At 49.4% G+C, this 27,750-nt stretch overlaps 1 protein-coding gene across 3 annotated transcripts; it reads left to right on the forward strand.

Annotated features, from left to right (window-relative positions):
• The first annotated feature begins 1,863 nt into the window (after positions 1-1,863).
• On the forward strand, positions 1,864-27,542 carry MIER3 (MIER family member 3). Of its 3 annotated transcripts, XM_070411722.1 has the most exons (13): positions 1,864-1,912; positions 2,712-2,736; positions 6,151-6,296; positions 9,140-9,274; positions 9,749-9,820; positions 10,732-10,852; positions 11,978-12,063; positions 12,931-13,003; positions 13,768-13,919; positions 18,366-18,447; positions 19,693-19,787; positions 23,411-23,681; positions 23,775-27,542. In XM_070411722.1, the coding sequence occupies exons 1-13, from the start codon at positions 1,904-1,906 to the stop codon at positions 24,221-24,223; spliced, it is 1,716 nt and encodes a 571-aa protein (XP_070267823.1). In that variant the 5' UTR covers positions 1,864-1,903; the 3' UTR covers positions 24,224-27,542. The 3 variants fall into 3 exon arrangements, with proteins under 3 accessions (XP_070267823.1, XP_070267824.1, XP_070267825.1); XM_070411723.1 differs by lacking the exon at positions 9,749-9,820; XM_070411724.1 differs by lacking the exons at positions 1,864-1,912; positions 2,712-2,736 and adding an exon at positions 5,486-5,532.
• The last annotated feature ends 208 nt before the right edge of the window (positions 27,543-27,750 follow it).

Below are 27,750 nucleotides of genomic sequence, written 5' to 3' on the forward strand. Positions count from 1 at the left end.
ATTGAACCCGGGACACTTGTGCTCTATCCACTCAGCCACAGCATCCAGGGCTCAAGCCACGTTTTACTTTGAAAACTCTACATGCCTCGCTGAGGACAGTGCTACCACATGTCCGAGCCTCTGGCTTCACAGTTCAGCTGGTTCTGAGTTATCTGACTGGACGAAAGGTCACGCGATCTCTCTCGCAGCGGGGAGAGTGTACTTTTCCACGTCTTTATGATGCCTGGAAATGGCTGGAGTGATTTCCCCCTAAAATTTCCACAGATAAATAACTTTAGAGCTGCCTCGGCAAGACGTGCAGAGCGACCCCCTCCCCTCCTACCTGAAGCCCAGTCGGCGGGGAGGCCACCCCGGGTGAAAACCATGAGCGCTGCGGTCTGGACGAAGAAACATCACCTAGCCCGTGAGATGACAGCGGAACCCTCGCCGCTGTCGCCGCTGTCGCGGCCCATCCTGTTTCAGCAGGGGTTGGGGGGGGGAGTCTGGGGTCTGGGAACACTCACCCGTCCAGTCGTTGTAGGGGGGCCCTGCCCTGCTCTCCCCATTGTCCATGGACCATGCAGCGACTTCCCACAATCTGGGACTTTCTTTTGGACAGTCATTTCTGGCCTCTTGCCTCAAGAGGATCCTGTGTCAAGGCGATTCGGAATTGAACTTGTGGGATTTACCTCTGTGGGCCAACGGGTTTTTAGTATTTTTAAAAAATATATTTTTATTGATTTCAGAGAGGGAGAGATGGAAACATCCATGATGAGAATCACTGATCGGCTGCCCCTGCACGCCCCCCACTGGGGATCCAGCCCGCAGCCTGGGCAGGTGCCCCTGCCGGATTCGAACCCGGGACCCTTCAGCCGCAGGCCGACGCTCTACCCACTGAGCCACACCGGCCAGGGAGGTGCTTAGTGTTTCTGTGCACTTTGCTCGAAGTTGCTCAGAATGGATGGGACCTGCCAGGCGTCAGGCTTAGGGCCCCCAGGGGAGCCAGGAAGGGCCTTGGCCGCAGGGGAGCGGCTCACCCGGCTCAGCCCCTGCCTCCCTCCCCGCCGCCACCTGCCCCAAGGAAGGACCAGCTTCCATTTGGCCTAAAGGAAGGTTGGCCTTGGGGTGAGAGGGGTGGGGGGGGGGTCCGGCCCTCCCGCGGGGGTGCGGCTGTGTCCCCGAGTCCCCGCTCCGTCCCGCGCGCACATTTCCGAGCGACGCCTTCGAGGTGCGCGGTCTGTCCGCTCGTCATCGCCCCGCTGCCCGCGGCTGTCGGTGCCCCCGAGCCGGTCTGCGGGGCCGCCTCCCCCGGCCGCCGTGAGGTGAGCCCGGCCCGGCAGGTCCGCCGGGGGACGTCCCGGTGCCGTCCAGGCGCTGTCCTCCGGTCGCCCCGCCCCCGCGCCCGTCCGGCGGCTGGGTGAGGAGCTCCGCGCCGGGGTCCCCGCACCATCCCGCTCGCCCGCCCGCCGGGTCCGTGGTCTGTCCGTTGCCCCTGCGTCCGCGCGCCCCGCTCGCCTCCGTAGGGCAGGAACCTCGCTGCCGCCGGCGCGGGGCCGCGTCGGACCTTCGGGCGGGGGGCGCGGGCGGGGCGGGCGGGGCGCCTGGGGCGGGGCTTCGGGGGGCGGGGCCGGGGCTAGAGGGGGCGGGGCTTCGGGGCCTGGGGCGTGGAGGGCGGGGCTTCGGGGCCTGGGGCGGGGCTTCTGGACGGGGCCGGGCAGGAGGGGCGGGGCCTCTGGGCGGGGGGCGCACGGGGCCGCGGGCCAGGGGCGTGGAGGGCGGGGCGCGCGGGCGGGGAGGCGGGGGCGGGGCCGCGGGCGGGGCGCGGGCGCGGCGGGGCGGGGCCTCGGGCGGGGCGCGGGCGGCGATAGGCCGGGGCGCCATCCGGGGCCTGCTCGGCGCCGCTCGTCGCCCTGAAGGCAGCAACATGGCGGAGGTGAGCGGGGGCCCGGCGGGAGGCGGCTGCGCGGCCCGGCGTCCCCGCGTCTCCGGCGGCCTGGCGTCCGGGCCTCCCCGCGTCCCCGGGCGGCGGCGGGGCGGGCGGACGCGGGCTCCGGGCGGGACTAGGCCGCGGCGGCGGGCGGAGGCGGCGGGCAGGGGAGCCGGCGGGGACGGCGCCGAGTCGCGGCCGCGGTGGACGCGGAGCCCGGCGCTGCCTCGGGGCGTCTGCGGGCGGGGCGGCGGCTGCGGCAGTGCCCGGCGGGAGCGGGGGAGGGCCGCGGGGTCCCGGCCGCGGGCGCGGAGGGGAGCGCAGGGCGGGCGCCGGGTGCGGGGTCGGCGGACACTGCGCTCGCTCCGGCCCTCGGCGGCCTGTCCCCTGCGCGCTGGGGGCGCGTCCCCCGGGACCGGGGAGGCGGCGGTGGAGGGGAGGCCGGGGGACCGGACCCCCGGGAGGGACCGGCGTCTCCGCGCTCGGGACCGAGGGTGGGTCCGTTCCTGTTGGGGGAGACGGTCCGGCTGCGCTCCGGCCTCCGCTCGGCCCGGACCGGGGCCCCGGCGCGGGGTGCGCAGGTGCCGGAGGACGCGGCCGGGACTGGAGGGCCGGGGCTCGGGGTCCCCGAGATGGCGGTGGCGCACCCACAGCCGCGGGTCGGGAGTCGCCGGGCGCCCTGAGCTCGCGTCCGCGCCCCGGGCCGGAGGGTGGCCGGGCGGCCGGGAGGGGCCGCGGCGAGCGCCCCGGCCGGTGTCCCCGCACCTCGGGGCGCCCGCTCACCGCTCGTCTCTTCTCCCCGCAGGCTTCCTTCGGGAGTTCCAGCCCAGGTGCGTCCGCGCTCCCTCCCGGGTCCCGGGTGCGGGGGGCTCGGACCTCAGCTGGGGTCCCCGCCAGTGTGTCCTCGGGGCCTCCTGTCCGTGTGGGGGAGTCCGTGTCCATCTTGGTCGGTGAGCTGCGCTCGGCCCGGAGGAGCTCTCCCAGCCGCGGGCCTCCTGCTCCCCTCGCTGGGGGCGCCGGGCGCGGAGCTGGGAGCAGACCTCACCGGGGTGTCCCCCCTTCCCCCTGCTCCCCCTTCTCCCCCAGCTGGAAACGGCTCGTCCCAAGTCGTCCTCCCAGGCTCAGAGGCTCAGTGTAGACGCTGGTTTGGCGTCTGGGAGACATCGGGGACTTGTCAGAAGTTGCCACTGATTGCCCGCGACACCCCCTCCCCTCATGTTGTCTCCTACGTTTTTCATCGTTGAGCGATGTCTGCAGATCGCGTCCAAAACGGGTTTTGAGAGTCGCATGCAGCCGCCCGAGGCAGAGGGAAGCAGACTTTCTGAGTTTGGCTCAGCAAAGTGGTGACCATTTTTGAGGCGACACCCCGAGACCCTGGAGCGCAGCGTCTCGGCCTCCTGGGGCTCGGGCGCCCCGAGACGATGCGACCCAAGCGAGGCCTGGCCCCAGAGTCCGCAGAGCATCATGGCTACAGGTCGGGGTGCGGGTGAGGGTCTGGCCTGCTGGGCTGAAATGTGAGGGTGGCTTTGTTTCCCCGGCTCCCCGCGGCCCAGCCCCGGACTGGACACCGGGGACGCGGTGGGACAGCCCTGGGGTCACCTCGGAGCAGAGCCTGGATGAGCTCCCCATCCCTTCCCTGCGGGCTCCGCACCGGTCGGCTCCTGGCAGGTCGCTTGGTGTCCAGCCCCCTTTGGGGGTCCCACCGAGTGATCATCGGAGATTGGCGAATAGTCGGCACCAAGGACAGGACATTTTTGGCTCTTTTAAAAGATAGCCGTCTCTGTCTTTACATGTAAAAATGGTTTTAAAACCTTCCTCTAATTTTGAGACAAACATTTTTTTGTTAGAACTGATTTCAGGAAAAGAATATTTATGTGCATGCTGCCAAACATCTGGATGATAATGGAATTTTTCCATTTTGTTCCACTGTCTGCTTTTAAGACATTGCAATCTAAATAAAAAGCAAAAAGACTGTGGTTTTGGTGTTTAAACAAATTTATAACCTGTTTTCAATCGATTAGTCAATTTTAAAGGGAATTTTAGAGCTAGAAGAGACTCTTGAGGTCATTTAAGCGAACCCTGTGTTTTACAAATGAAAAACTGGACGTGGGCCCAGAAATTTAAATGACTGCCTCAGGCCCCCGAAGCCAGGGCTGAGCCAAGAGCAGACCCCGAGGCCCCTCACTGCTGGCTGTTGTTGAATCCCTTCCACTTGACCCGCTGCAAGCCAGTGGTGGGGGACGACGGGGCAGAGCTCTGCCCTCAGAGTGCTAGAAAGTTCCCCCCTCTGTCACCCTGACACGGCCACAGAGGGTTCCAGGAATTCCTCAAAAAAGGACATTTGTAATGGTGGATGTTTTGCTTTTGAGCTATTTAATATTTTTTTCCTTTAAAATTGAGTTAACTCATCTATGTACTTTAACGGGTTTTAAAATGAGCAAATACTATTTTTCAGCATTACAAAGGAAACATCATAATGTAAACCTCCTAGAGAATTAAGTCCCATAGAAATTACGTGTTTTTTGGAGCAAATGATCAGAGTTCTCCGAACTCAGAATCATAAACATTGACTTAAGTCTGTGATTTTTTTCCATAGAGAAAATTCTTAGGTCTAGTTCAGGATTCTATTAATGACCTCACACTGTCCGTAAGTGTTTGAAATTTTAAAATATTGAATAGCTTGACTGAAAGGAGATCAAACTTTAAAAAAAAAAAAATATATATATATATATATATATATTATTGATTTTTTACTGAGAGGAAGAGAGAGGGATAGTGAGTTAGAAACATCAATGAGAGAAACATCAATCAGCTGCCTCCTGCACACCCCCTACTGGGGATGTGCCCGCAACCCAGGTACATGCCCCCGACCGGAATCGAACCCGGGACCCTTCAGTCCGCAAGCCGACGCTCTATCCACTGAGCCAAACCGGTTAGGGCTAGATCAAACTTTTTATGTTGAATGTGTCTTTCCACTTCTCCCTCCATTCACCCCAAGATTCTGATACTTCCCTCTCTGCTCTGAAAGTCACTGGTTTAATCAAAGTAGATTCTGGAGTAAAGCGAATGGAGAAAATCCCGTTTTTCACCATTTGATTTTATTCTCTTGGGATTATGGATCCTATTTTCTTTCCGCTTGGTTTTCAGAGTAACCTGCTAACTTCGTGTTGGCCCTTGAAATGCATGACAGTCATATAAGCAAGTATGACTTGACCAAAACCACTGGCAGCGGGATACACCTTCCAGAGCCTGCAGATGTGGTTTTCTGTGTTCCCCTCAGAGAGCGTAAGAACGTCGTAAAGTTCTAGACCAGTGATGGCGAACCTTCTGAGCTCGGCGTGTCAGCATTTTGAAAAACCCTAACTTAACTCTGGTGCCCTGTCACATATAGAAATTTTTTGATATTTGCAACCATAGTAAAACAAAGATTTATATTTTTGATATTTTATATATTTATCCACTGAGCCAAACCGGTTAGGGCTGATATTTTATATATTTAAATGCCATTTAACAAAGAAAAATCAACCAAAAAAATGAGTTCGTGTGTCACTGTTCTAGACCCAGAGAAGAGCACCTGTCAGTGTAATGCCTTCCGAGGAATGCCGGGAGCTTCAGTGCCGTTGTCGGTATGAAAAGTGACTGATAGGCTCTTGCTGGCGGCATTGTGGACAGCTGCTTATTGCATAGTAACTCGAATGAGTTCCAAAGCCAGATTTCTGTTGTATTTTGCACCTTTTTTTGAGGTTTAGAATTTGGGTAACATTTATATTCTCTTTAGTCCGCAAGCTGATGCTCTTATCAGCTAGGGCTATATTCTCTTCTCCCAAAGTGTTTAGCCTTAGTTTATAACAGATTCTTGTGGAATCTTTCATTCATAATCCTGACATTTTTCCATTGCTTTAGACAAGTGTAACAAACTAACCTCATGAGCAGGTTTGACTTTTCCATTAGAACATTTGTTAGGGCCGCTCCATTTGAAGATCACTTTGCTGCTATTATAAGTCTTCCTCGCATGGATCGGACCCCTTGTGAAAGTTGTTCAGTTACTCTGCCTGCTTCCTTTGCTGGTTTAGATACCTTTTCAGAGCTGTATGGTCTTGCTTTATAAGCTGTAAGGTATATAGTAAATGCGTTCAATAAAGCTCACATGTAAACATTAAAGGAACTGGCAGAAGAACACACATTATTTTCTTTTGTAAATACCCTTGTGGACTTGTAAAGTGATTGTGTTTGTTTTATTCCAGTTGGGTCTTTGTCTTCTGAGGATCATGATTTTGACCCCACGGCTGAGATGTTGGTCCATGACTATGATGACGAAAGAACTCTTGAAGAAGAGGAGATGATGGACGAGGGTAAAAACTTCAGCTCTGAAATTGAAGACTTAGAAAAGGTAAAGGATGGTACTTAATATTTTAATACAAACTTTCAGCAAAGATTTTGAAATTCTATTGTAAATTATTTTACAGTCTGTTTTTGATCTAACTTTTATAGAGTGTCACTGATTTTTCTCATTATTTTGGAGGATAGCCTAATAAGTACATTTTTATTTAATTTTTCAAAATTATTTTACATCTGCTAAGCTAATTTTCAAGTGTACACCAGCCCAGTGAAGGAGGTACCTGGTGATGGCACAGGTGGGCTCCTGGTTGTCAGGTTTAGTTCTGAATCTTAGCCCAGCCTCCATGCGTTAGACCGCACTGCTCTGAGGGTCCAGCTTGCGTTTACCTGCAGGAGATACAGGGAGAAGTCTTCTCCTTCAGATACTGACAGTCTGTGGAATACTCTTAAGAAAATTAAAAGAGAAAAAGTTCTCTGTTTTAAAATGTAAGTTAGTAATATCTCATTTTCTACCCCCCAGTTGTCTTTTAAAAAATAGGCAGGAATAAATGTAGTTTATAACTTTTTAGATCCAAAATCAATATAAATGCAAAGGAATTGGATTTTAAGTCACGTATTTATAGCAGGACTACAGAGAGGCCTACCCTAGGAGTCACCTTGAAAAAATGTAGGATTATACTTATCTATAAATTAGCCCAATTTGCAAGTTTCCAATCAGCCCAGAATAACAAAACCTTTCAGAAATACTATTAAGTACAATAATAATCTTTTGAGGGTTTTTAAATTTATTTTTATTTTTTGTAATCCTCACCCGAGGATATTTTTCCATTGATTTTTTAAAAAAATATATTTTATTGATTTTTCACAGAGAGGTAGGGAGAGGGATAGAGAGTTAGAAACATCAATGAGAGAGAAACATCAATCAGCTGCCTCCCGCACACCTCCCACTGGGGATGTGCCCGCAACCAAGGTACATGCCCTTGGCCGGAATTGAACCTGGGACCCTTCAGTCCATAGGCCGACGCTCTATCCACTGAGCCACACTGGTTAGGGCTGATTTTTTTTTTTTTTTTTTTTTAGGGAGAGTGGAAGAGAGAGGGAAAGACAGAGAAAAATATCGATGTGAGAGAAACACATCAATTGGTTGCCTCCGACCAGGGCCAGGGCCCAAGGAGCCTGCAACCAAGGTACATGCCCTTGATGAGGATCGAACCTGGGACCCCTTTGGTCCACAACCGACGCTCTATCCACTGAGCCAAACTGGCCAGGGATAATCTTTTGAGTTTCCATACCCTTTTTTCTTGTTTGGCATCTTCAGCGTGCGGCTGAGGCTGTAAGCGGCAGAAGGGCAAGACCTTGCTGTGTACCTACACCGGGCACAGCGCCTCTTGGTGCAGGCCCTGCTCAGGCAGTGTCTGGTGACACCACGAGTCCCTGGGACACAGCCTGCCTGTCAGCGCTCCTGTCTCGAGGCGGAGCTCAGCCTTTCCTTTACCCTGTGTGGGGTCTCCCTGCCCCGCACCATCCTTCCTGTGTGTCGGTCTTCCATTCCCTGTACCCACAGTTTATTTGACAGATTAGTGCATGAATGGATTGTTTTAAAGTTATTTATTTGAATAATTATAAGTGGTCCTCTACACTTTAGTAGTTAAATTACCCTTGAACAATGTGGAGTTAGCAGCGGTGATCCCCACACAGTAGAAAATCCAATGTAACTTTTGATTCCCCAAAAACTTAACTAATAACCTACTCTTTTTTTTAAAGATATATTTTTATTGATTTCAGAGAGGAAGGGAGAGAGGGATAGAAACATCAATGATGAGAGTCATTGATTGGCTGCCTCCGGCATGCCCCCCACTGGGGATTGACCCCGAAATATAGGCATTTGCCCTTGACTGGAATCAAACCTGGGACCCTTCGTCCGCAGGCCAATGCTCTATCCACTGAGCAACACCAGCTAGGGCACTAATAACCTACTCTTGACCAGAAGCCGTAATGATAATACACATAGCCAGTTAGCCACATTATGCATGTGTTATACACTGTATTCTTATAACAAAGTATGTTAAAGAAAATAAAATTATAAGGTTTGTCTGCAAGTTTCTAAAAAATTGTCACAAATCTCCAAAAAGTTTTTCCAGTATATATATTGGAAAAAACCCACTTCTGGGCAGACCCATACCATTCAAGCTGTGCTTTAGACTCACATGGACACTACTTTCAGATGGGTCAGTGGGGGGATCAGGACTGGGGGCCACTGTGAGGCATGGCCAGGAAGAGAACTGGGGTCCTGGGACTCGAACCAAGAGCAAAGCCTCAGTTTCCTCATCTGTCAGATGGTGGTAATAATACAAATTTCACTGGATGGTTCCGGAAAATGAAACCAAAACAGTTAGTACAGAAGATAGACAAGTAAATAGTAGGAATACGAAAGGGTCATTGTGTTTTGAACATTAATAATAAATATTGTTGGTGTTAGTAAATGTTCAGCAAAAGTTTCCCATCAGGGGTCTTGTAATTAACATGCAGAATAAACCAAGTGGTAAACGGTCAGTTGCAAGGAAACAAGCAGAAAGTTATGTGAAGTGATTGATTGATTGATTGATTGGAAATGTTTTGAAGGCAGATCTTCATACAGGTATGAAAGCTAGAGAAAAAAGTCTACATTAAAGCAGATCCTTGAGGAATTCCTTAAAAAGTGAAGTGGAACTGGAAAATGGGAAGGAGATGCTAAGTGTTAGGCGTTTGTTAGCACATTGACAGTAGCGCTGGTGCTTGAGGCTGGAAAACTCCGCTGGGCTGTGCCTCGACGCTCCTGGTCGTGGGCTTTCCGGACCTGGGGGGCCGGTGGCTGGGGTGTGCCCTGAGTTCCCTTTGCCCCGCCCGCCTGCCCAGGAAGGAAGCATGCCTCTGGAAGACCTGCTGGCCTTCTACGGCTACGAGCCCGTGCTGCCCGCCGCGGTGGAGCCCAGTGCCCACAGCTCCCCAAGTGAACTTGCCGACCAGCTGCCAGACATGACACTGGACAAGGTAAGTACGTCCCGCAGGAGGCAGTCCAGGCCCATTGCCACCGACTCATGACCTTAGCGCAGCGGAGTCCCTCAGCTCAAGTGGGGCCTTCTCGCCCACTGCTCGCGTCACTCTGGTGACGGGTGTAAGTAGTTTGGCCTTGATCGTGCTACTTTAAAAGTAGTGGCTTCACAAGACTGCATGTTTCAGTGTTCATCCGTGTTTCCCATCTTTCCTGTCGACATATTGTGCCTGAACTGAGATTCTGTCCTAACCCCTGTGGACCCTCCGAACACTTGAATGCCTTGATCAGTAAAGCCCCAGAAGCCTTCAGACCAAGCGGCGCAGGCGGGAGGGTGGGCGCGAAGTTCTGCGTATTGGGCTCTGCGAGGGACAGCGGCCGAGCGGCCGAGGCTCGGTGACGCGCCTGCAGGCTGGTTGGGGGAGGCCTGTCCCGCTGAGGAGGATTCACACAGCCCCTGTCTCTGCTAACAGATCCCTGGGAAGCGTCCCTCGCCTTTCCGAGCTCAGGCAGGGAGAGGAATCCACATCTTGGAACCTCTTCCTGTGAGTGATGTTCCCCCTTTTCAGTCAAATGTGATATTCGTGCACCACAGACCTCAGTGACCGGCGTCCCTCAGCCACACGGAGTGTCTGCTGTCACAGCACGAGTGACCACACTGCCTGCTGCTCTCCACCTCGTGTCACTCGTCAGAGTGGACGTTGGCTGCTCCAGGCTGCTGGGAGGAGGCTTTTGGCTTTGTTTTGAAGTCACCCCTCAGTATCTGTTGGGGCGGGTGGGGGGTTGGAGCTCGCTCCCACGAAGAGAAAGACCCAGGGTGCTCACGTCCCTGTTGTGAAATGCGTCTCCATCGCCCCAGGCTCCGCACTGTCCAGAGCACCCGTCAGACCCAACCCTGGAAACTGCACAGAGTGGTGCTGGCTCGTTTCGGGGGAAAATGACGTGGAAAAAGTCTGTGTGTGTTCAGTACTGGCCGCCTGGCAGGCAGTGCGCGTGCGCAACCCGGGACATTTTTCCCCATTTTATTTTTATTTTTTATTCCCAAATGTTTTTGATCTGCAGTGGGTTGACTTACGGATGCGAAACCCTCAGATACTGAGGGCAGGCTACTATTTATTTATTTATTTGTTTTCGCAGAAAGTGATTTTAATTGTTAACCACTTAAAGTGAGATTATTTCTGTTTTAAAGTGTCTAAAAACTAGTCTGCAGCTTTAGATAAGGCAAATTGTTATAAATGTATAGTTATTAATTAGGCCTAAGTCTTAAATGTCATTAAATATTTACATGACATAAATTACAGAATTTCAAATTCTCAAAACTAAGGGAGCTTCAACTCGTTCTTAATTATATCATAAAACCACAATAATGTTTATGAGTAACGTTATAAAAAGACATTTTTAAAAATTGGGAGATGGGATTATCTCTCACTCCAGCACTGCATTCCTGTTCTTACAGGAGGAAATAGCAAAAGACCTGTTGTCAGGTGACGACGAGGAGACGCAGTCTTCTGCAGACGACCTGACGCCGTCTGTGACTTCCCACGAGGCTTCCGACTTCTTCCCGAGGCCTTTGCGCTGTAAGAAACCCAGTCCCTACTGACCGGAGCGGGACGCTGCTCCAGCTGGAGTACATTTTACTGCCTTCAGTAGTTTGTCAAAATATTCTAAGTTTTTTACTTAATTGACATAAAATGCTATTATAATCTGAATAAGAATATAACCTTTTTTTATTGGGATAGAGGTCAACTAATATTTTATTTAAAAAATCAAAACATTTGCCTAGTTTTGCAAGGCTGCTTTCTTTCCCAAGATTCATCTATTGCTATGATAATCCTAGTTCAACCATGAACTTTTATAGGCATTTTTTGGACTTCAGATAAAAAGCCCTTACTCTCTGTCAACAATAAAAAATTTAAATAAAAAATAAAATAGCCCTTACTCCCCTGGTTTTGAAAACTATCAGTTGCTCAAAAAGCAATTAAAAATATATATTTTTATTGACTTAATTAGGAAGGGGGGAAGAGAGAGAGAGAGAGAGAAACATCACTGATAAGAGAGAATCATTCATCAGCCACCTCCCGCACATCCCCCACTGGGGATTGAACCCACATCCTGGGCATGTGGCCGGACTGGGAATCAGCCGTGACCTCCTGGTTCCTAGGTCGATGCTCAACCCCTGAGCTACACTGGCTGGGCAGCAATTTTTATTTTTAGTGATTTATTTGCTCCTTTTCTTTCCTTTCATTTCTTGTGTTATCCCTTAATATTTATCAGTAATATTTAGACGGTCTTTGAGCAGGAGTAATTTCTTACTGGCAGCTTGCTTATTTCCCAAGTGCTCTGTGGGCGAGCCGTTCAGCTGACAAGCTGGGATACACGTGCACGCTGTGCACAGACTCCCTGACGGCCGAGGGTGCAGCTCCCGTGGGCTCAGGCTATTCTGAGGTGGCCGCATGGTCGGCCTTGTGCCTCCCCAGGCGGTGACTGCACACATGAAGCACGAGGGCGCTGTCCCTGCGGCAGCCGCTGCAGGGCTTGCTCTGATGTGTCAGAGAGGGGAGAAGCTCAAGGGCTTAGGATAGTCTTGCTGATCTCAGTTATTCAGCAAATTTCAGTAAATTCCATGCGCCAGGCCCTCTTCCAAATGCTACAGAAATAGCCAATGAAAATCTCTTTTGAAAATTTAATTTTCTTCTTCTCAGCAAATACTACTTGTGACGGAGATAAAGAATCAGAGATTGAAGATGTTGAAACAGACAGTGGTAACTCACCTGAAGATTTGAGGAAGGTAAATTGAGTTACCATAACTTACTGGGCTATTTGGACCAAAGTATTAAAGTAGCACTTTAAAACATTTTTAAAAATATATATTTTTATTGACTTCAGAGAGGAAGGGAGAGATAGAGATAGAAACATCAATGATGAGAGAGAATCATTGGTTGGCTGCCTCCTGCAAACCCCCTACTGGGGATCGAGCCCACAACCCAGGCATGTGCCCTTGACCGGAATGGAAACCAGGACCCTTCAGTCTGCAGGCCAATGTTCTATCCACTGAGCGAAACCGGCCAGGGCTTAAAACATTTTAAAAATAATTTTTTTAAAAAAAATATATTTTATTGATTTTTTACAGAGAGGAAGGGAGAGGGATAGAGAGTTAGAAACATCGATGAGAGAGAAACATCCATCAGCTGCCTCCTACACGCCCCCCACTGGGGATGTTCCCGCAACCAAGGTACATGCCCTTGACTGGAATCGAACCTAGGACCTTTCAGTCCGCAGGCCGACGCTCTATCCACTGAGCCAAACTGGTTAGGGCTTTAAAAATAATTTAAGAAATTTTGGCCCTGGCCAGTGTGATTCAGTTGGTTGAGCATCGTCCTACACACCAAAAGGTTGAGGGCTCGGTTCCTGGTCAGGGCACATCCCAGGTTGCTGGTTTAGTTCTCAGTGTGGGTGTGTGCAGTCGGCAACCAATCGATGTTGCCCTCTCATATCCATGTTTCTCTCTTCCTCTCCCTCTCTCTCAAAAAAATTGTTTTAGTTTTGTTATTACATGATGATGATTTTTGACCTGCAGTAACCAAGTAATGAGTTGTAAATTTTTTCTAATATTTATTTTTATAATACGTTGTTTTTACTTCTGAATTTCCTGTAGGAAATAATGATCGGTTTACAATATCAGGCTGAGATCCCCCCTTATCTGGGAGAGTATGAGGATGATGAGAACGGTAAGGAGGCTTTTGATTCTTACAGTATTTGGTCGGTTAACCTACCCGTTCGTGTGCTTATTTCCGTGTCTGATTACAAACCAGTGTTGGGAATACACAGATGGACTTGAACCGGGGACACTGGGCTGGCAGAGGAATACTGCATCGGAATTAGCGAGGGCCTGGGGAGGGGGGCAGCTGCTGGCAAATACGACTTGTGACTTGGGGACCAGGCAGGTTTGGCCACCTTTCTCCCGGCGAGTTGCTTCGTCCTGTGGAGCTGTTACAGCAGAACCACACAGCACACGCGTCCTGAGCTCTTCCTCCTCCGGGTCAGGTTGCCCCCAAGGAGAGGGAGGCAGGACTGGCCGCTCCGGGCCATCAGCCCTGGCAGTTCTGGCCACCCTCCCCTAACCCGCCTGCGGGGTGCTGGGCCGATGTCCTGGGAGGCAGGCACGCAGGTCGACTTCAGCGCCCCAGCCTCCCCCCACCACATGCCACACTCCGTGGCGCCGTGCTGTGCTCACACTGTCGTCCTTAGATGCACACGTGGAGGTAGGTGGCCTCCTCAGCCGGCACGCAGGAGAGGGCATGAACCCAACGACTTCCTTTAGTGAAGTGAACACGGCTTTAAACCCTTGTAACGAAGGCTCAGCGTGGCAGCGAGCCGGCTGCTGGTGGGCCTGTTGTGAGTCGTGTCCCAGGGCAGGCACGGAGGGAGAGGAAGTCATGTCCCCCGGGCTCGTGTGCTCACTGTCCCTGGGCTAATGAGGTTCCTTTCTCAGAGTCTGAAGATGGAGACCAGCTCCTTTGGCGTCCCGGTGTGGTGGCGGAGAGCAAAGTGAAGGAGTACCTTGTCGAGGCCGCGTTCAGAACTGGAAATGAGAAAATGGTGGACAGGGTTTCGGCCGGAGCACTCACCAGGGACAATGAGCAGGTGGGCACCCCAGCTTCCGTGGAAGCAGCAGCCGGCATCTCGATTGGCTGCTTTAAGCAAGTATTTCTCAGGCGTCACCTGGACATCCCTCTATTTTATTTTTATTTATTTATTTTGGATATCTCTTTTTCTGATAGGTTTTTTAAAAAACTGGGAATATACTGGTTAAAAAAGAAAACCTCAGACCTAGTGATGCTCACTCTGTATTCATTTCTCTTTGGTCTTTTTTCTGTACATAACGTACGTATCTCTAGGTGCTATTTTATATTCTTTAATCACTTAATCTTAGTTTTGCTTGCCATTGAGAGTTCTTTAATACCTCATTCCTGAGGACTGTTCCATCCTGTAGCTGTAATATCACTTAGACATTATGGGACTTCTAGTTTATTCTTGAACTTCACTCTCCTGGTTGTGTGGGGTGGGTGGGAGTATTGCCCATTAAGGTCCCTTTGAAAACTCTTGTTTTTGTTTTTTTTTTTCTTTTTTTTTTAATTAAATCTTTATTGTTCAGATTACATTTGTTCCTCTTTTTTTCCCCCCCATAACTCCCCTCCTCCCAGTTCCCGCCCCACCCTCCGCCCTCACTCCCCACCCACTGTCCTCATCCATAGGTGCACGATTTTTGTCCAGTCTCTTCCCACATCTCCCACTCCCCTTTCCCCCCCAAGAATAGTCACTCCATTCCCTTTCTATGTCCCTGATTCATTATAGTCACCAGTTCATTCTGTACATCAGATTATTTGTTCACTTGATTCTTAGATTCACTTGTTGATAGATGCATGTTTGTTGTTCATAATTTGTATCTTTACCTTTTTCTTCTTCCTCTTCTTAAAGGAAACCTTTTAGCATTTTGTATAATACTGGTTTGGTGGTGATGAACTCCTTTAGCTTTTCCTTATCTGTGAAGCTCTTTATCTGACCTTCAATTCTGAATGATAGCTTTGCTGGATAAAGTAGTCTTGGTTGTAGGTTCTTGGTATTCATCACTTTGAATATTTCTTGCCACTCCCTTCTGGCCTGCTAAGTTTCTGTTGAGAAATCAGCTGACAGTCGTATGGGTACTCCCTTGTAGGTAATTGAGTCTCTTTCTCTTGCTGCTTTTAAGATTCTCTCATTGTCTTTTGCTCTTGGCATTTTAATTATGATGTGTCTTGGTGTGGTCCTCTTTGGATTCCTTTTGTTTGGGGTTCTCTGCGCTTCCTGGACCTGTAAGTCCATTTCTTTCACCAGGTGGGAGAAGTTTTCTGTCATTATTTCTTCAAATAGGTTTTCAATATCTTGCTCTCTCTCTTCTTCTGGCACCCCTATAATTCTGATATTTGTACGCTTGAAGCTGGCCCAGAGGCTCCTTACACTATCTTCGTATTTTCGGATCCTTTTTTCATTTTGCTTTTCCAGTTGGGTGTTTTTTGCTTCTTCGCATTTCAAATCTTTGACTTGATTCTTGCGCTCCTCTGGTCTGCTGTTGGGTGTCTATATAATATTCTTTATTTCAGTCAGTGTATGCTTAATTTCTAGTTGGTCCTTTATCACAACATCGAGGGTCTCATTAGATTTCTTGAGGCTCTCATCAAGTTTATCGGCAGCTTCTAGCAAATTATTGAAAGCCCTCAAAAGTGCGTTTTTTAGCTCTATATCCTCCATTTCTGTCATGTTTTTTTGTCTCCACATTTTTTATGCTTTCTTGGTGCACCCCCTTGTGGGCTTTGTGCACAGTCTTATTGTAGTTGAGCCTTGATTGTTGTAGTTATCACTGGGAGGAATTGACCTCCAGGCCAATTGGCAGTGAGAATCAGCTGTGTCTGCAGTGGGAGAACTTCTGAGATGAAGACACCCTTCTGGGGCAAGACTTGCTTCAGTGGGGCTTTGGTGCTCACTGAGTCTGCCTCCTGAGTGTGTTCCTTATGAGGAGTTGTAATCTGGATGGTCCCACTCTGACCACTGGGTACACTGGCTCTTGGATCTAAGGAGGTGCTAATTACGCCTCTTCCTGAGGTTACCCAGCAGGAGCTACGAAGAGATATGCAGATTCCCCTTCCTTTTTGGGGGGTTTGGGGGTGCCCAGATGAGGCCCAGCTGTGAAGCAATGCAAGCTGCTGTGGGGCCTTGGGCCTTCTCTTGGAAGTTCTGGGTCTGTCCGGCCCAGCTGCAATTTGTTAGGTAATTTTCAGGTTGCAAAGGACCCGGGCATTCATATGCAAAAGGCTTTGCAGCAGCCTGGATGGGGCGGGGTCTCGGAATCAACAGGGCGGAGCAAGCAGCTATGGCTGACTCTCAGCCCTGCCCTAAGGGGCCCCGCATCTCAGTGTCCTGGTAACTGCTGCCAGCACCTCTGAGGGAAAGCCGCCCGCCCTCAAGTCCCGAGTTCTGCCTGCTGCCAGACCGTCCAGTTTCTCCCTGTATGAGCCCTGGGACCCCAGAGATTTCCCGGAACCGGAGTTCAGAGCAGTCGGGAGCTTGTGACTCCCTCCCGATTCAAAAAAGACAGCCGTGCCCTCAGGTGCCAGCCCCTTTCCCCGCATGCTGGAGCCTCCGTACCTCTGCACTTTACTTTCGTAGCTCCTCTGAGTCTGTGTGCTCTTCTCTTTGCTTCTAGTTGTAGAATTTCCACTCAGCCAGCCTTCCTGTGGTTCTGGATGATGACCGTTCTGTCTTTTGGTTGTATTTTTGAAGTTGTTGTCGGAGGCAGCAATTTCCGGTGTTTACCTATGCCGCCATCTTGGTTTCTCTTTCGCAAACTCTTGTTTTGCCCCTGACCTCATTTTGCTCCTCATGCACTTTTCCCACCAGCCACGGGATCCTGATCAGTGGGCACCCAGGGGTGGGGGCACTTAGGCTTGTTCTCAAGTAACAGAGAAGTCACAGTGACTGAACTTCAGAGTAGTTCTGTCAGCTGTCAAAGGAACTCCCACTGGGTTTTTGTGCTAATATTCCATTAAAACTATAATTAATTTCGGAAGAGTTAGTGCCTTTAGCACATTAGCCCTTACACTTCAAGAATATGATCTGTGATTCTCCATTTTCTTGGACTTTTTTATCACTCAGATGTTTTTGTTTATTTGAATATGACGTGCATCTGATTAACTTAATTCAATATTTTTAAAGTACGTATGTACTCAATGCTATTACAAATGGGATCTCTGTTATATTTATAATTATACGTTGTCTATATAGAGGAATATCAATTATTTTTAAATTTTTTCTCAAGTTGTTGAAACTAATGTGATGATTTCCAGTGGTTTCTCTCAGGTTTTCTAATCTCAGAGCTATTACTGCACCGCACCTGTGCTCCTTTCTCACCATTGTCGTGCCTCTGGCTCCTGTTCTGTCTTAACTGCGTGGCCGTAGCTCTCGGGCCTGTAGTGATAGTGACATGAGCCCTGCTTTTCCGGGAGGTCATGCACCTGAGGGAGGGGTGAGGAACCTGCTTTCTGCCAAGGGCCTGTGGAGATTTATGGCATCATAACAATCAGACGCTGAATTAACTCGCCCCTCATGCCTTGGCAGGGCCCGACCCAATGGGTTCTCAGGCCTCCGACGACCCCGGGCCGGAGGCTCCCAGCCCTGCCCTTAGACTTCACCTTAGGAGTGGGACCAGCCTGGTCCGACACAGCTGTCTTCCTGATAGTGAGGTGGTGACCACCTCCTGATAGCTGGTATAGTTTTTGTTATTTTTTAAAATTAGGAATGGGTACTAATTTATCATATGCTTTTTTAGCAGCTGTTGAGAGTGATAATTAATGCATTGATTATTAACCTATTGATATATTAATAGGTTTACCAATATTGAGCTATCCCTGCCTTTCTTGAAACTTACTTGGGAGGGTGGAGCATTATTTAACTTGTAATTGATTCCCGTCTGCTTCTATTTAGTGTATTCATAATGTCCAACAGGTTTAATAGGCAGAAATTCTAATTTTAGCACGTTTAGCGCCCAGCCTGTTTTGAAAGTGACTGACAGGGCGCTTAACATGTTAAAAAGTGACACTTCATGGTGGATGGAAATGACTGAGACCATTGTAAGCCCGTTTGTTGAAGTGCCCACACTTCTAGTCTCGGCAGTTGCTGCTCTCTCTTATTAAACACTCAAAGGCAGGGAGTAGGGGTGACCAGCGGACTAGAGTTCTCATTTCCCAACTAGAAAAAATAATACAGGTGAGGGGATTCCCCAGTTCGGAAGGCCAGGCAGTGAAGAAAAGGTCAAGAACGATCCTGGTAGATGCTTCTGTGCCGTGGCTGGTAGTGAGAGCGAGCACGGGCCTCCCGGGACACGGCGGTCAGGCTGCAGGCTGAGCAAACCTACCCCAGCATCCTGAAGCGAGAGAGCCTCAGCCAGTGTTGGCCAGGACTTTGCAATACACCGGGTTTTGGTTGCTTGTTGCTTGTTCTTGATGCTGCTAAGTGTGAGTTTTCTGCTGTGCTGTTGACTTGTTTCCCTTTCTCCAGGCGTTATACGAGCTGCTCAAGTGTGACCATGACATCAAGGAGGCAGTCGAGCGGTATTGCCGCAGCGGAAAGGCATCTCCGGGTGAGAGCACTGCGACCAGGGGGACGGGACGGCCCCGGGGTCAGACACGCACAGCTCCTCACGGTCTCTGCTGGCCTTCGGAGCAGATAGTGGTTTCCTTTCTCTGGCCTCTGTTCTTAGACTTACAGAGATTACAGATTAGTCCCTGTCATGACATTTCACAATGCTTAGGTTTTGTTTTGCTTAATCAAAATGCATAATTTTGCCCTAACTGGTTTGGCTCAGTGGATAGAGCATTGGCCTGCGGACTGAAGGGTCCCAGGTTTGATTCTGGTCAAGGGCATGTACCTTGGTTGCGGGCACATCCCCAGTAGGGGGTGTGCAGGAGGCAGCTGATCGACGTTTCTCAATAAAATATATTAAAATTTTTTTAAAAAATGCATAATTTTGATTTCAGTGTTTTTGTCATGACGTGGATAGGTTGCAGGCCCCATAGCTTTCACGAAGTAGGTGAGTTAGTACTTACTGATATTATAGAAATGGCTGGAGCAATACCACAGCTGGAAGCAGTGCATTGAAACCTGTAGGTCAGACAGTATTGAGATGCTTCCTTGTAGAAGCTGCTGGTTTGAAAAACATTATTTTAAGTTTCCTCCTTCGTTCCAAGTATTTCTCCCTGGCCCTGTGGGCTGCGCATGGCGTTGGGGCCTGGTCCCTGGGTCACAGCGACGGGGAGTGTCCTGCCCTGAGTGTTCAGTAGGCGGAGCTCACAGTGTTGGTGTCCGCCAGGGAGCTGCGCGGGTTCAGCCTTTTGATTGAGAGCATGGACTGTTCCTCATTTCCAGAGGATAACTCTGAACACTGACTTTAAATAAATATGTTTTGATTTTATGGTCTAATTTAAAGAACTTAGGGTTTTCATGTAAGACCAAAATAAGGCTTTTTTTCCCCCATAAAGTAAAACATTTTTTCTAATTAAAGTATATGTTCATTGTTTTAAAAAATCAGACCATTAGCATAAATTATAGAAAAACATTCAATTCTTATCCCACCATGCAGAAAAAATAATCGTTGTTTATATTTTGGTGTTCTAGACTTCTGATAAGATCTGTGGTATGCATACTTATTGTAATCCTAACTGAAATCTCAGACATATACAACCTGTGTGTGTGTGTGTGTGAGAGAGAGAGACAGGGGGAGAGAGAGGGAGTGTTTATTGCCTTTTATATGGAAAACATACTGAAACTCAGTGATTCATATAAACGTGTTTTGAGTCTAATGAATTTTATTTTAAAATTTCCTTAGAGGGAATGACTGCATGGACAGAAGAAGAATGCCGGAGCTTTGAACATGCACTCATGATCTTTGGAAAAGACTTTTATCTTATACAGAAGAACAAGGTGAGTTGGGCACATGAGTGCAGAGTGGTTGTTGGTCACTGTGATGATTGTGAGCAGCTGACTGTCACCTGGGCGGAAACCGGCGTGGCCTGCTCACGTGTCCCTGCTCACGTTTCCAGTCCTGCTCTCAGCGTGGGCTTTGCTCCCAGCTGCAGCCTGCTCACGGGGTGGCTGACCGGCCACCTGCGTCCTCTTGGCGCGAGTCGGCATCCTCGACTCAAAAGTGGGTTTACTGAAGTTGCAGGAAGTCGTACTCTCCCACCATTTTCTTGATTTTCATTTATTTCTAAACTGTTTAGAGGTTCGTGGCCTCCGAAACGTTTCTCTTTAGCAAGAAGTGCAGGTGCTGAAGAAACTGGTTCCAAAAGCAACTAAAAGCCCCGACGACGCCCGTGCCAGCAGCACGTGGAGCAGCAGGAGCTCACTGCTGCGGTGCGGGTGCAAACGGTGCCGCCACTTGGGAAGGCGGGTTGGCAGTTTCTCACAAAACTCGTACAGTTGTCATACGACCGTCCGCTGTACTCACTGGTATTGACCTAGAGCAGCTGAACACTTATGTCCACACAAAAACTTTTCCACGACTGCTCATAGCGGCTTTAGTCATAATTGCCAAACGAGGAAGCAATTCAGATGTCCTTGGAGGTGAACGGGTCACCTGTGGTACATTCAGAGAAGGAATATTACTCAGCTCTCTAGCTACAAAAAGTCACTGAGGCTCCTTAAATTCTATTCCTAAGTCAAAGGGTTCAGTCTGGAAAGGCTGCCGACGGCGATTTCAGCGACTGTCTGATTCTCGGAAGGGCAGCTCTGTGGACAGAGGCAGATTATTAGTGGTTCCAGGTTAGTGAGGAGGAGGGATGACGTCGAGCACAGAGGATGCTGGGGCAGGAACCTGCTCTGCGTGACTGCGATGGTGGACAGTGTAGTGTCGTCGTGCCTTTGTCCGGCACCGGGAGTGAACCCAATGTACGCGATGGGCTTTGGGTGATGAACAGTGTGTGTGTGAGTGTGTGTGTCTTCTAATGGTGTGGGGTAGTTTAGTCTCTCCAGGGTTTGCTTTGTTTATTATGATCTTCACCCTAAAAGCACATAGGATTCTGAAGTATTTAGATAGGTAGGTCCATTTTTTTTTAAGGTTTTTTGTTTGAGGATATTTTTCCATTGATTTTAGGGAGAGAGGGAAAGACAGAGAGAAACACGGATGTGAGAGAAACACATCGATGGGTTGCCTCCTGTACGGGCCCTGGTCAGAGCCTGGGCCGGGGAGGAGCCTGCAACCGAGGAATGTACCCTTGACCAGGATCAAACCCGGGACTCTGTTCCGCAGGCCGACGCTCTATCCACTGAGCCACACTGGCTAGGGCAGTGTTGATAGGTTTTTATTAATTGAAGTCCCTAGTTTACACGTGGGCTCACTCTCCGTGCTGAACATTCATTCTGTGGGTTTGGACAAACATGTAATGGTGTGTGTCCACCACTGTCGTGTCACACAGAGCAGTTCCGCTGCCCTGCACACCCTCCCTGCCCTCCCTGCTGTCCCTCCCCACTGATCCCTGGAACCACTCACCTCTCTGCTCTCCGACCCTTTTCCTTTTCCAGAAGGCCGTGGAGCTGGAATCAGATGCCATGCAATGCAGTCTTTTCAGACTGACGTGTTTGGCTTAGCAACAAGTGTTCAAGGTTCCTCCATGTCTCTTCATGACGTGAGAGAGCATTTCTTCTTTTTTTAAAAGAATATATTTGTATTGATTTCAGAGAGGAAGGGTGAGGGAGAGATAGAAACATCAGTGATGAGAATCAATCATTGATTGGCTGCCTCCTGCACGCCCCACATTAGGGATCCAGCCCACAACCCAGGCCTGTGCCCCGACTGAGAATCAAACCTCCTGATTCATAGGCCCGTGCTCAACCACTGAGCCACACTGGCCGAGCAGTACATTTCTCTTGTCATATTTCTTTTTACTCCATCTGTGGATGAACCAGCTTGTTGACCCTGTCACCGGTTAGAGCCGTCGTGGTCACTTCTGGGCTTTGACGATGATGAGTAAAGGCCTGTGACAGCTGTGTGGACGCTTTCCTGTGGACAGGAGCGCTCACCTCCTTCGGCTGGTTTGGGTTCACCAATGGGTGTGATGACTGATCATATGGCCAAACGGATGTTTGGTTTTGCAAGAAACTGTCTTCCCAGTGGCTGCAGCGTTGTGCATGCCTACCAGCAAGGGATGCGTGTTGCCCTGGCCACATCCTGGCCGGCACGTGGTGTGTGTGAGTTATGGCCGTGCTGATAGCGGGCCGTGGGCCTTGTGTTCACTCCCTCTCCCTGAGCACCTGTCACGTGCTGCTGTTCCCCTGCACATCTGTGGGGTCTGGTCTGGTCTCTAGCCCATTCTTTTTTTTTAAAAATACATTTTATTGATTTTTACAGAGAGGAAGGGAGAGGGATAGAGAGTTAGAAACATCGATGAGAGAGAAACATCGACCAGCTGCCTCTTGCACACCCCCCACTGGAGATGTGCCCGCAACCAAGGTACATGCCCTTGACCGGAATCGAACCCGGGACCTTTCAGTCCCCAGGCCGACGCTCTATCCACTGAGCCAAACTGGTCAGGGCCCCATTCTTTTTTTAAAATATATTTTTATTGATATCAGAGGAAGGGAGGAGAGAGAGATAGAAACATCAATAATGAGAGAGAATCATTGATCGGCTGCCTCCTGCATGCCCCCTACTGGGGATCAAGCCTGCAACCCGGGCATGTGCCCTTGACCGGAATCGAACCCGGGACCCTTCAGTCCTCAGGACGACGCTCTATCCACTGAGCCAAAACAACCAGAGCAAGGAGCCTGTATTTTCTACAAAGACTTTAGTGATTTTCATTGAAAGGTATACTTTATCTTTGGTTTAAAAAGCTTGTCCGTATATTATCATCTTAAACCATATCATGCTCACTAATCAGGGTAAGTTATTGACACTTTGTTCTTGGGCACCAGGTCAGCAATGGAGCTGTGTCTGCCTGTCTGAGCTCCTCCCTGCACTGAACATAGGCGCCTGTTCTGATGGGGAGCCAAGAGCCAAACGCGTGCGGAGGGAGCCCCACTTTTAGACAGAAAATCCCCTAAATTCCAGATGCAGTAGGTGCTGGTCCCATCTCCAAGGGGATCCCAAATCTCCTTAGGATCATGGAACCCCTTTGATAGTATGAGGAGGCTGCGGTCCTCTCCGGAAAAGGGGGCCTGCGTGTAACGTCAGGAATTCCTGGCTTCCCCCGGCGCCCATTCATGGCCGGCCCTCGGGTCAGGGACCTGCTGCAGCCAGAGTCAGTGAGGGCAGCGCAGAGAAGTAACGGGGCCGGTGTGTGAGGGCTCCATTGAGGGCAGAGGTGACTGGTAGATGCACATTTATTATAAACTAGTACAGTTTGGTTTAAATAAAAAACAAACCTTGGGCTTTTGAAGGTGGCCTCGTTACTCAGTGTAAACGTGAAGGCGTTTCACCATCACGTTTTCAGGATCTCCTTGTTGGGAGGATGGAGGGTGTCCCGTGGATTGAAGTGACTAGTCCTGTAGAAAAAGAGCTAATAAGGAAAAGAGCATTGGGTCTGTTTTTAAACACCCACCTCTGGCAGGTGAAGACCAGAACGGTGGCGGAGTGCGTGGCGTTCTACTACATGTGGAAGAAGTCTGAGCGCTACGACTACTTCGCGCAGCAGACGCGGTTCGGGAAGAAGCGCTACAACCACCACCCCGGAGTGACGGACTACATGGACCGCCTGGTGGATGAGACAGAAGCTCTGGGGGGGACGGTCAGTTCTCCCTGCTTAACCGCCACCCGCCCTGACCCTGTTCCCGACCCGCAGCTGAACATCCTCAACTCCTTCACCGCAGGGGACTTGACAGGTACAGCGGCCTGCTGCTCAGCTCGGGGCCTGGAGTCCTCTCCTTCACGTCCTCGGACCACACACTTAACCCTTTTCTTTCCTTCCTTTCCAGCCTTGACCGGCAGTGCCGCGCCCCCCGGGGCTGTGAGCTGCGTGGAGGAGGGCTTTCCTCCCCTGGGCAGCATGCCCCGTGGCCCAGTGACTCCCGTGCCTGTGGTGACGGAGGAGCTGCTCGCCCTGCCCAGCAATGGGGAGAGCGACTGCTTTAACCTGTTTGAGACGGGGTTTTACCCCTCGGAGCTGAACCCCATGACCCTGTGCAGTGAGGAGTCCGAAAGGCCAGCAAAGAGATTGAAAATGGGCCTTGCCGTTCCCGAACCCTTTATGAGTGAGGTTTCTGTGAATCACCTGGGTGTGGACTTTGAGAGCCACACACATCACATCGCCAGTGCCAAAATGGCCGTGTCCGTGGCTGACTTTGGCAGCCTGTCCACCAGCGAGGCCAATGGCTTCATCAGTGCCCACGCCCTGCACCAGCACGCCGCCCTCCACTCCGAGTGACCGGCGGCGGCCTGCAGCCCAGTGAGCGCGAGGACACGTTGGGCTGGCTTAGTCTTTCACTGGAAGCTTGAACGTTTTCACTATGACGTCAGTGATGTCAGCATGTATAGAACTCTATCTTGATTTATCAAGAGTATTTTCATTTCTCAGTCCATAAATGTGGAAAACCATGAGCAGCAGAGCTGGGAAGGAAGATTGGACTCCGTGCAGCTTTAAGCTCTGCTCTCTCCCTCACCTCCCAGGCCTCTCCACTCCCCTCCTTTCCAGTCTCTTCTGCTCCCACGTTTAAAACCTGTAGACAGGCCACCAGCTCAAAACCAGCACATGTTCAGGACCGAAGGGAGTGGCTTCTCGTGTAAGTTCCTTTTGCCGTAACGGATGCAGTGGAATAGTGTTTACAGGTGCCGACCCTGATCCCTGCGAAATGTAGCATTTTTTGGTTTTCTTAATTAAGCAAAAGCAGGGGTAGGTTTCTTAAAACTGCACAGACATGCAAAGGTTTTTTAAAATGGAAACTTCTCTCATGTTATTCAGCTAGAGCACTTCCGTTTACAAACAGCACGTCCACCTCTGGGAGCCGGCGAGGGGCTGTGCGCAGAGCGCAGATGCTGGGATGTTTCTGGATTCTCGGCCAGGGCACCTTCCGCAGAATGGCTTGTTTTACTGTCGGGAGATTTATGAACTTCATTGATTGCTACAGATCGGGCGTGTGAAGATGTGTATCCAGATGGGCTATGTCCACCCTGGTCAAGGTTGTGATCGGAAAAGCCACACCGGCCACCGATGGCGGAGTCTGTCCCGGGGCAGTGGCCTGGCGGGCAGGCTCCTGTTTACATTGCGGGACGCGTTGGCAGCTCTGCAGTTCAGCGTGGATGCCGAGGAGGGACGCCGGGGTTCTGCACGCGGCAGGAGAACCTTCAAGTAGACTTATGTGTTTTTTTTTAAATTTGAACAGGTGACAAGAAGAGTGTGAGTTACTACCTGAACTAGAACGGTACTTGACCACTTTCAGTTATAAGCAGGTTTAGGCACTCAGATCCCCTGAGCTCAGTTTTACTCCATCGCAGACATCATGTGACCGAGAGGCTGTTGTCAGAAACCTCGGCCATTGTGCTCCATTGACACGCATCGCAGTGATCAGGTGAACTCACAACATGCAGTGCAGTATTAGGATGGACTGAGCTTGCTTTTCTATTTCAGTTAAGACACTGACTTTTCTGTTTGCACCGCCTTTAGAATCTTCTGTTTCTGCGAGTCTCTGGCTTTGCAGGCGGCTGAGACGTGTGGCCGCATTGCCGATCGTGAGTCTACGTCACCTCGAGGTGGTGCTGGCGCGTAGGTAGATGGTAGCGACCTTAGCCGCGTGGGCAGGGAGGGTATTTATTACACAGACTGTGAACTGCAATGACATCCTGGGTTTGGATGAAGCGTAGTCTTGTTTTCTTTGCAGCATTTTAATGAAGATTGCTTTGAAGTGTTTACACAGTATAGCACATTGACCATAAACTTTAGTTTAGCCCAGTGGACAAAAGTAGGTAAGTTAATAACTTAAAATCAGTCTCTAATTTATAGATCTGAAGCCTAGCATTCCTGTGTGCCCACAGCAGCTAGGGGCAGCCGGGGCTGCGTGCTGCCCATAGCTACTGTCAGCGTTATCTGCGCTGTCAGCGTTGATTGCTGTGGTGGTGTGCTAAGCTTTGGACCTTAATTCTTTTGTTAAGAATCAGTACAACTTCTATGATTTAGTAAGATACTGGCCATAATCTTCCATTGTTACGACTTTAATTTTCACTAGGTTTACAGTGGCTGGTCGGTGTGACGTAATTTACACAGAGATGGTCGAGTGCTAACACCACCCACACTGGGAGCACGCCCATGCCCGGCACCACGGTCTAGTCAGTGTAGCTATGCACCGCTGGGGCTCGATCAGGATGGAAACGCTGTTTCTTATCGCAGGTTTTGATGATCAGCAAGTGGAATGGACACGTCTGAATAAAGATTTTTGACCAAAATTCAGAAAATGATATGAGAGAAACATAAACTCCAGCTAGTTTCATAGATGTTTAAATGCCAAGCTGGCTCAGCCTCTTAGAGAGTGCTGGCAGGCTGGCCATGTTTACTTTTAATTCCTTATTAAAATGAGGCAATAATCTGCAAGATTTTTGTATATATGTGTAAATTCTTCCTATCTTTTTAGATCTGATTCCGTATTTTTTGACTGCGTCTGCCATGTATAATACCATTTTTGTGCATGCTTGGTGTGACATACATAAACTATACCACTTTGTCCATGTAAAATAGCTATTTATTGAATTTTCTTTTAAAAGCTGGATTGACTGTTTCCCCCTCTCCATTGAGGCATCTTAACACAGAATTTGTTACTGTTTATCAGAAGAATTGCGTTTGAGAGCATGAAGATAATGGATTTGCAGTCAGATGAAGAGACAACGATGCCTTTATTATCAAGTGCTAAGCACAATTCTGTGACAAACGGTGATAAATTCTTTTTGTTTTTTTCCTTCGCTGCGTTATTTTCATACGAACAAACCAAAAATCCATGGTGAGCGGTTGCAGTGTGGGCCGATGCGTCTTTTCTGCGGAGACGGGGACAGTGGTGGGTGCGATGGTGCTGCGACTCGAGCAATACTTCCCGGCAGCTGAGCTGGCACTGCTCAGCGCCTGCTCCTCGGTCAGCTGCTGAATTTACTTGAAGGATGTAGAGTAATTTTACACGATACTAAAGTGTGTACAATTAGGTCAAAGCATTGTGCAATGGTTTCCTAGTAATTTGTACGATTGAGGGTCCTGAGTGTTTGGACGTCGGCTCTCACAGAGCAGTGATTTTAACTATTGAATTTAACCAAAGTCTCCAGTGACTCTTGCAACTCTGAATGTAAACCATTTAATGGAGGAACCTGACCACCAGGAGATTGTTTGCCCAGTTTCAAAGCACATTGTCTACAAATGGAGAATGAAATAATTTATAAGAATATTGACATTACTATGTTTTTTAAAAAGTTCTTAATTTTTCACTAAAAGGAGGAAGCTATTAGTTTTATTAAATATGGTAGATATTAAAATTCCTCTTAGAAAACCAGTGATCCAATGGTCCCAGTTTGAGCTAAGTACCCTGTGAGTGAAATGAATTAGTGACAATCAGAACAAGTCTTAGTAACAGATATTCAAGAGGAAGTTGCTATTGTTGCATTGATTTTAATATTTGTACATAAACACTGATTTTTTTGAGCATTATTTTGTATTTGTTGTACTTTAATACCTGTACAGTTCCAGAAATAAACATCTGGAAATCTTTTTTTTCTTTCTTGGCTTGTGTGAATATTTGCCACAAATAGGTTTTATTTAATAAGTCTTAAGCTATGACACACAGGTAGATATTTAACCACTATTAAATTAGTTTTAGATGGAGTAAATAAGGTATTTGGTCGATGAAGTAAGTTTTCTGTAAATTCTCTATAATAATTTTCATTTATAATAAAACTAGCCATCCCAAAGTGAGGATTATGCTT

The sequence above is a fragment of the Myotis yumanensis genome, unplaced genomic scaffold (genome assembly GCF_028538775.1).
Source record: "Myotis yumanensis isolate MYYU_CA2020_CCGP unplaced genomic scaffold, mMyoYum1.0.hap1 SCAF_4, whole genome shotgun sequence".
NCBI classification, from domain to species: domain Eukaryota; kingdom Metazoa; phylum Chordata; class Mammalia; order Chiroptera; family Vespertilionidae; genus Myotis; species Myotis yumanensis.

Coding starts and splice junctions, on each gene's coding strand:
- MIER3 (XM_070411722.1), top strand. Junction 2,737..6,150: donor CTTCGGGAGTTCCAGCCCAG/GTGCGTCCGCGC, acceptor GTTTTATTCCAG/TTGGGTCTTTGTCTTCTGAG. Junction 13,004..13,767: donor GTATGAGGATGATGAGAACG/GTAAGGAGGCTT, acceptor TTCCTTTCTCAG/AGTCTGAAGATGGAGACCAG.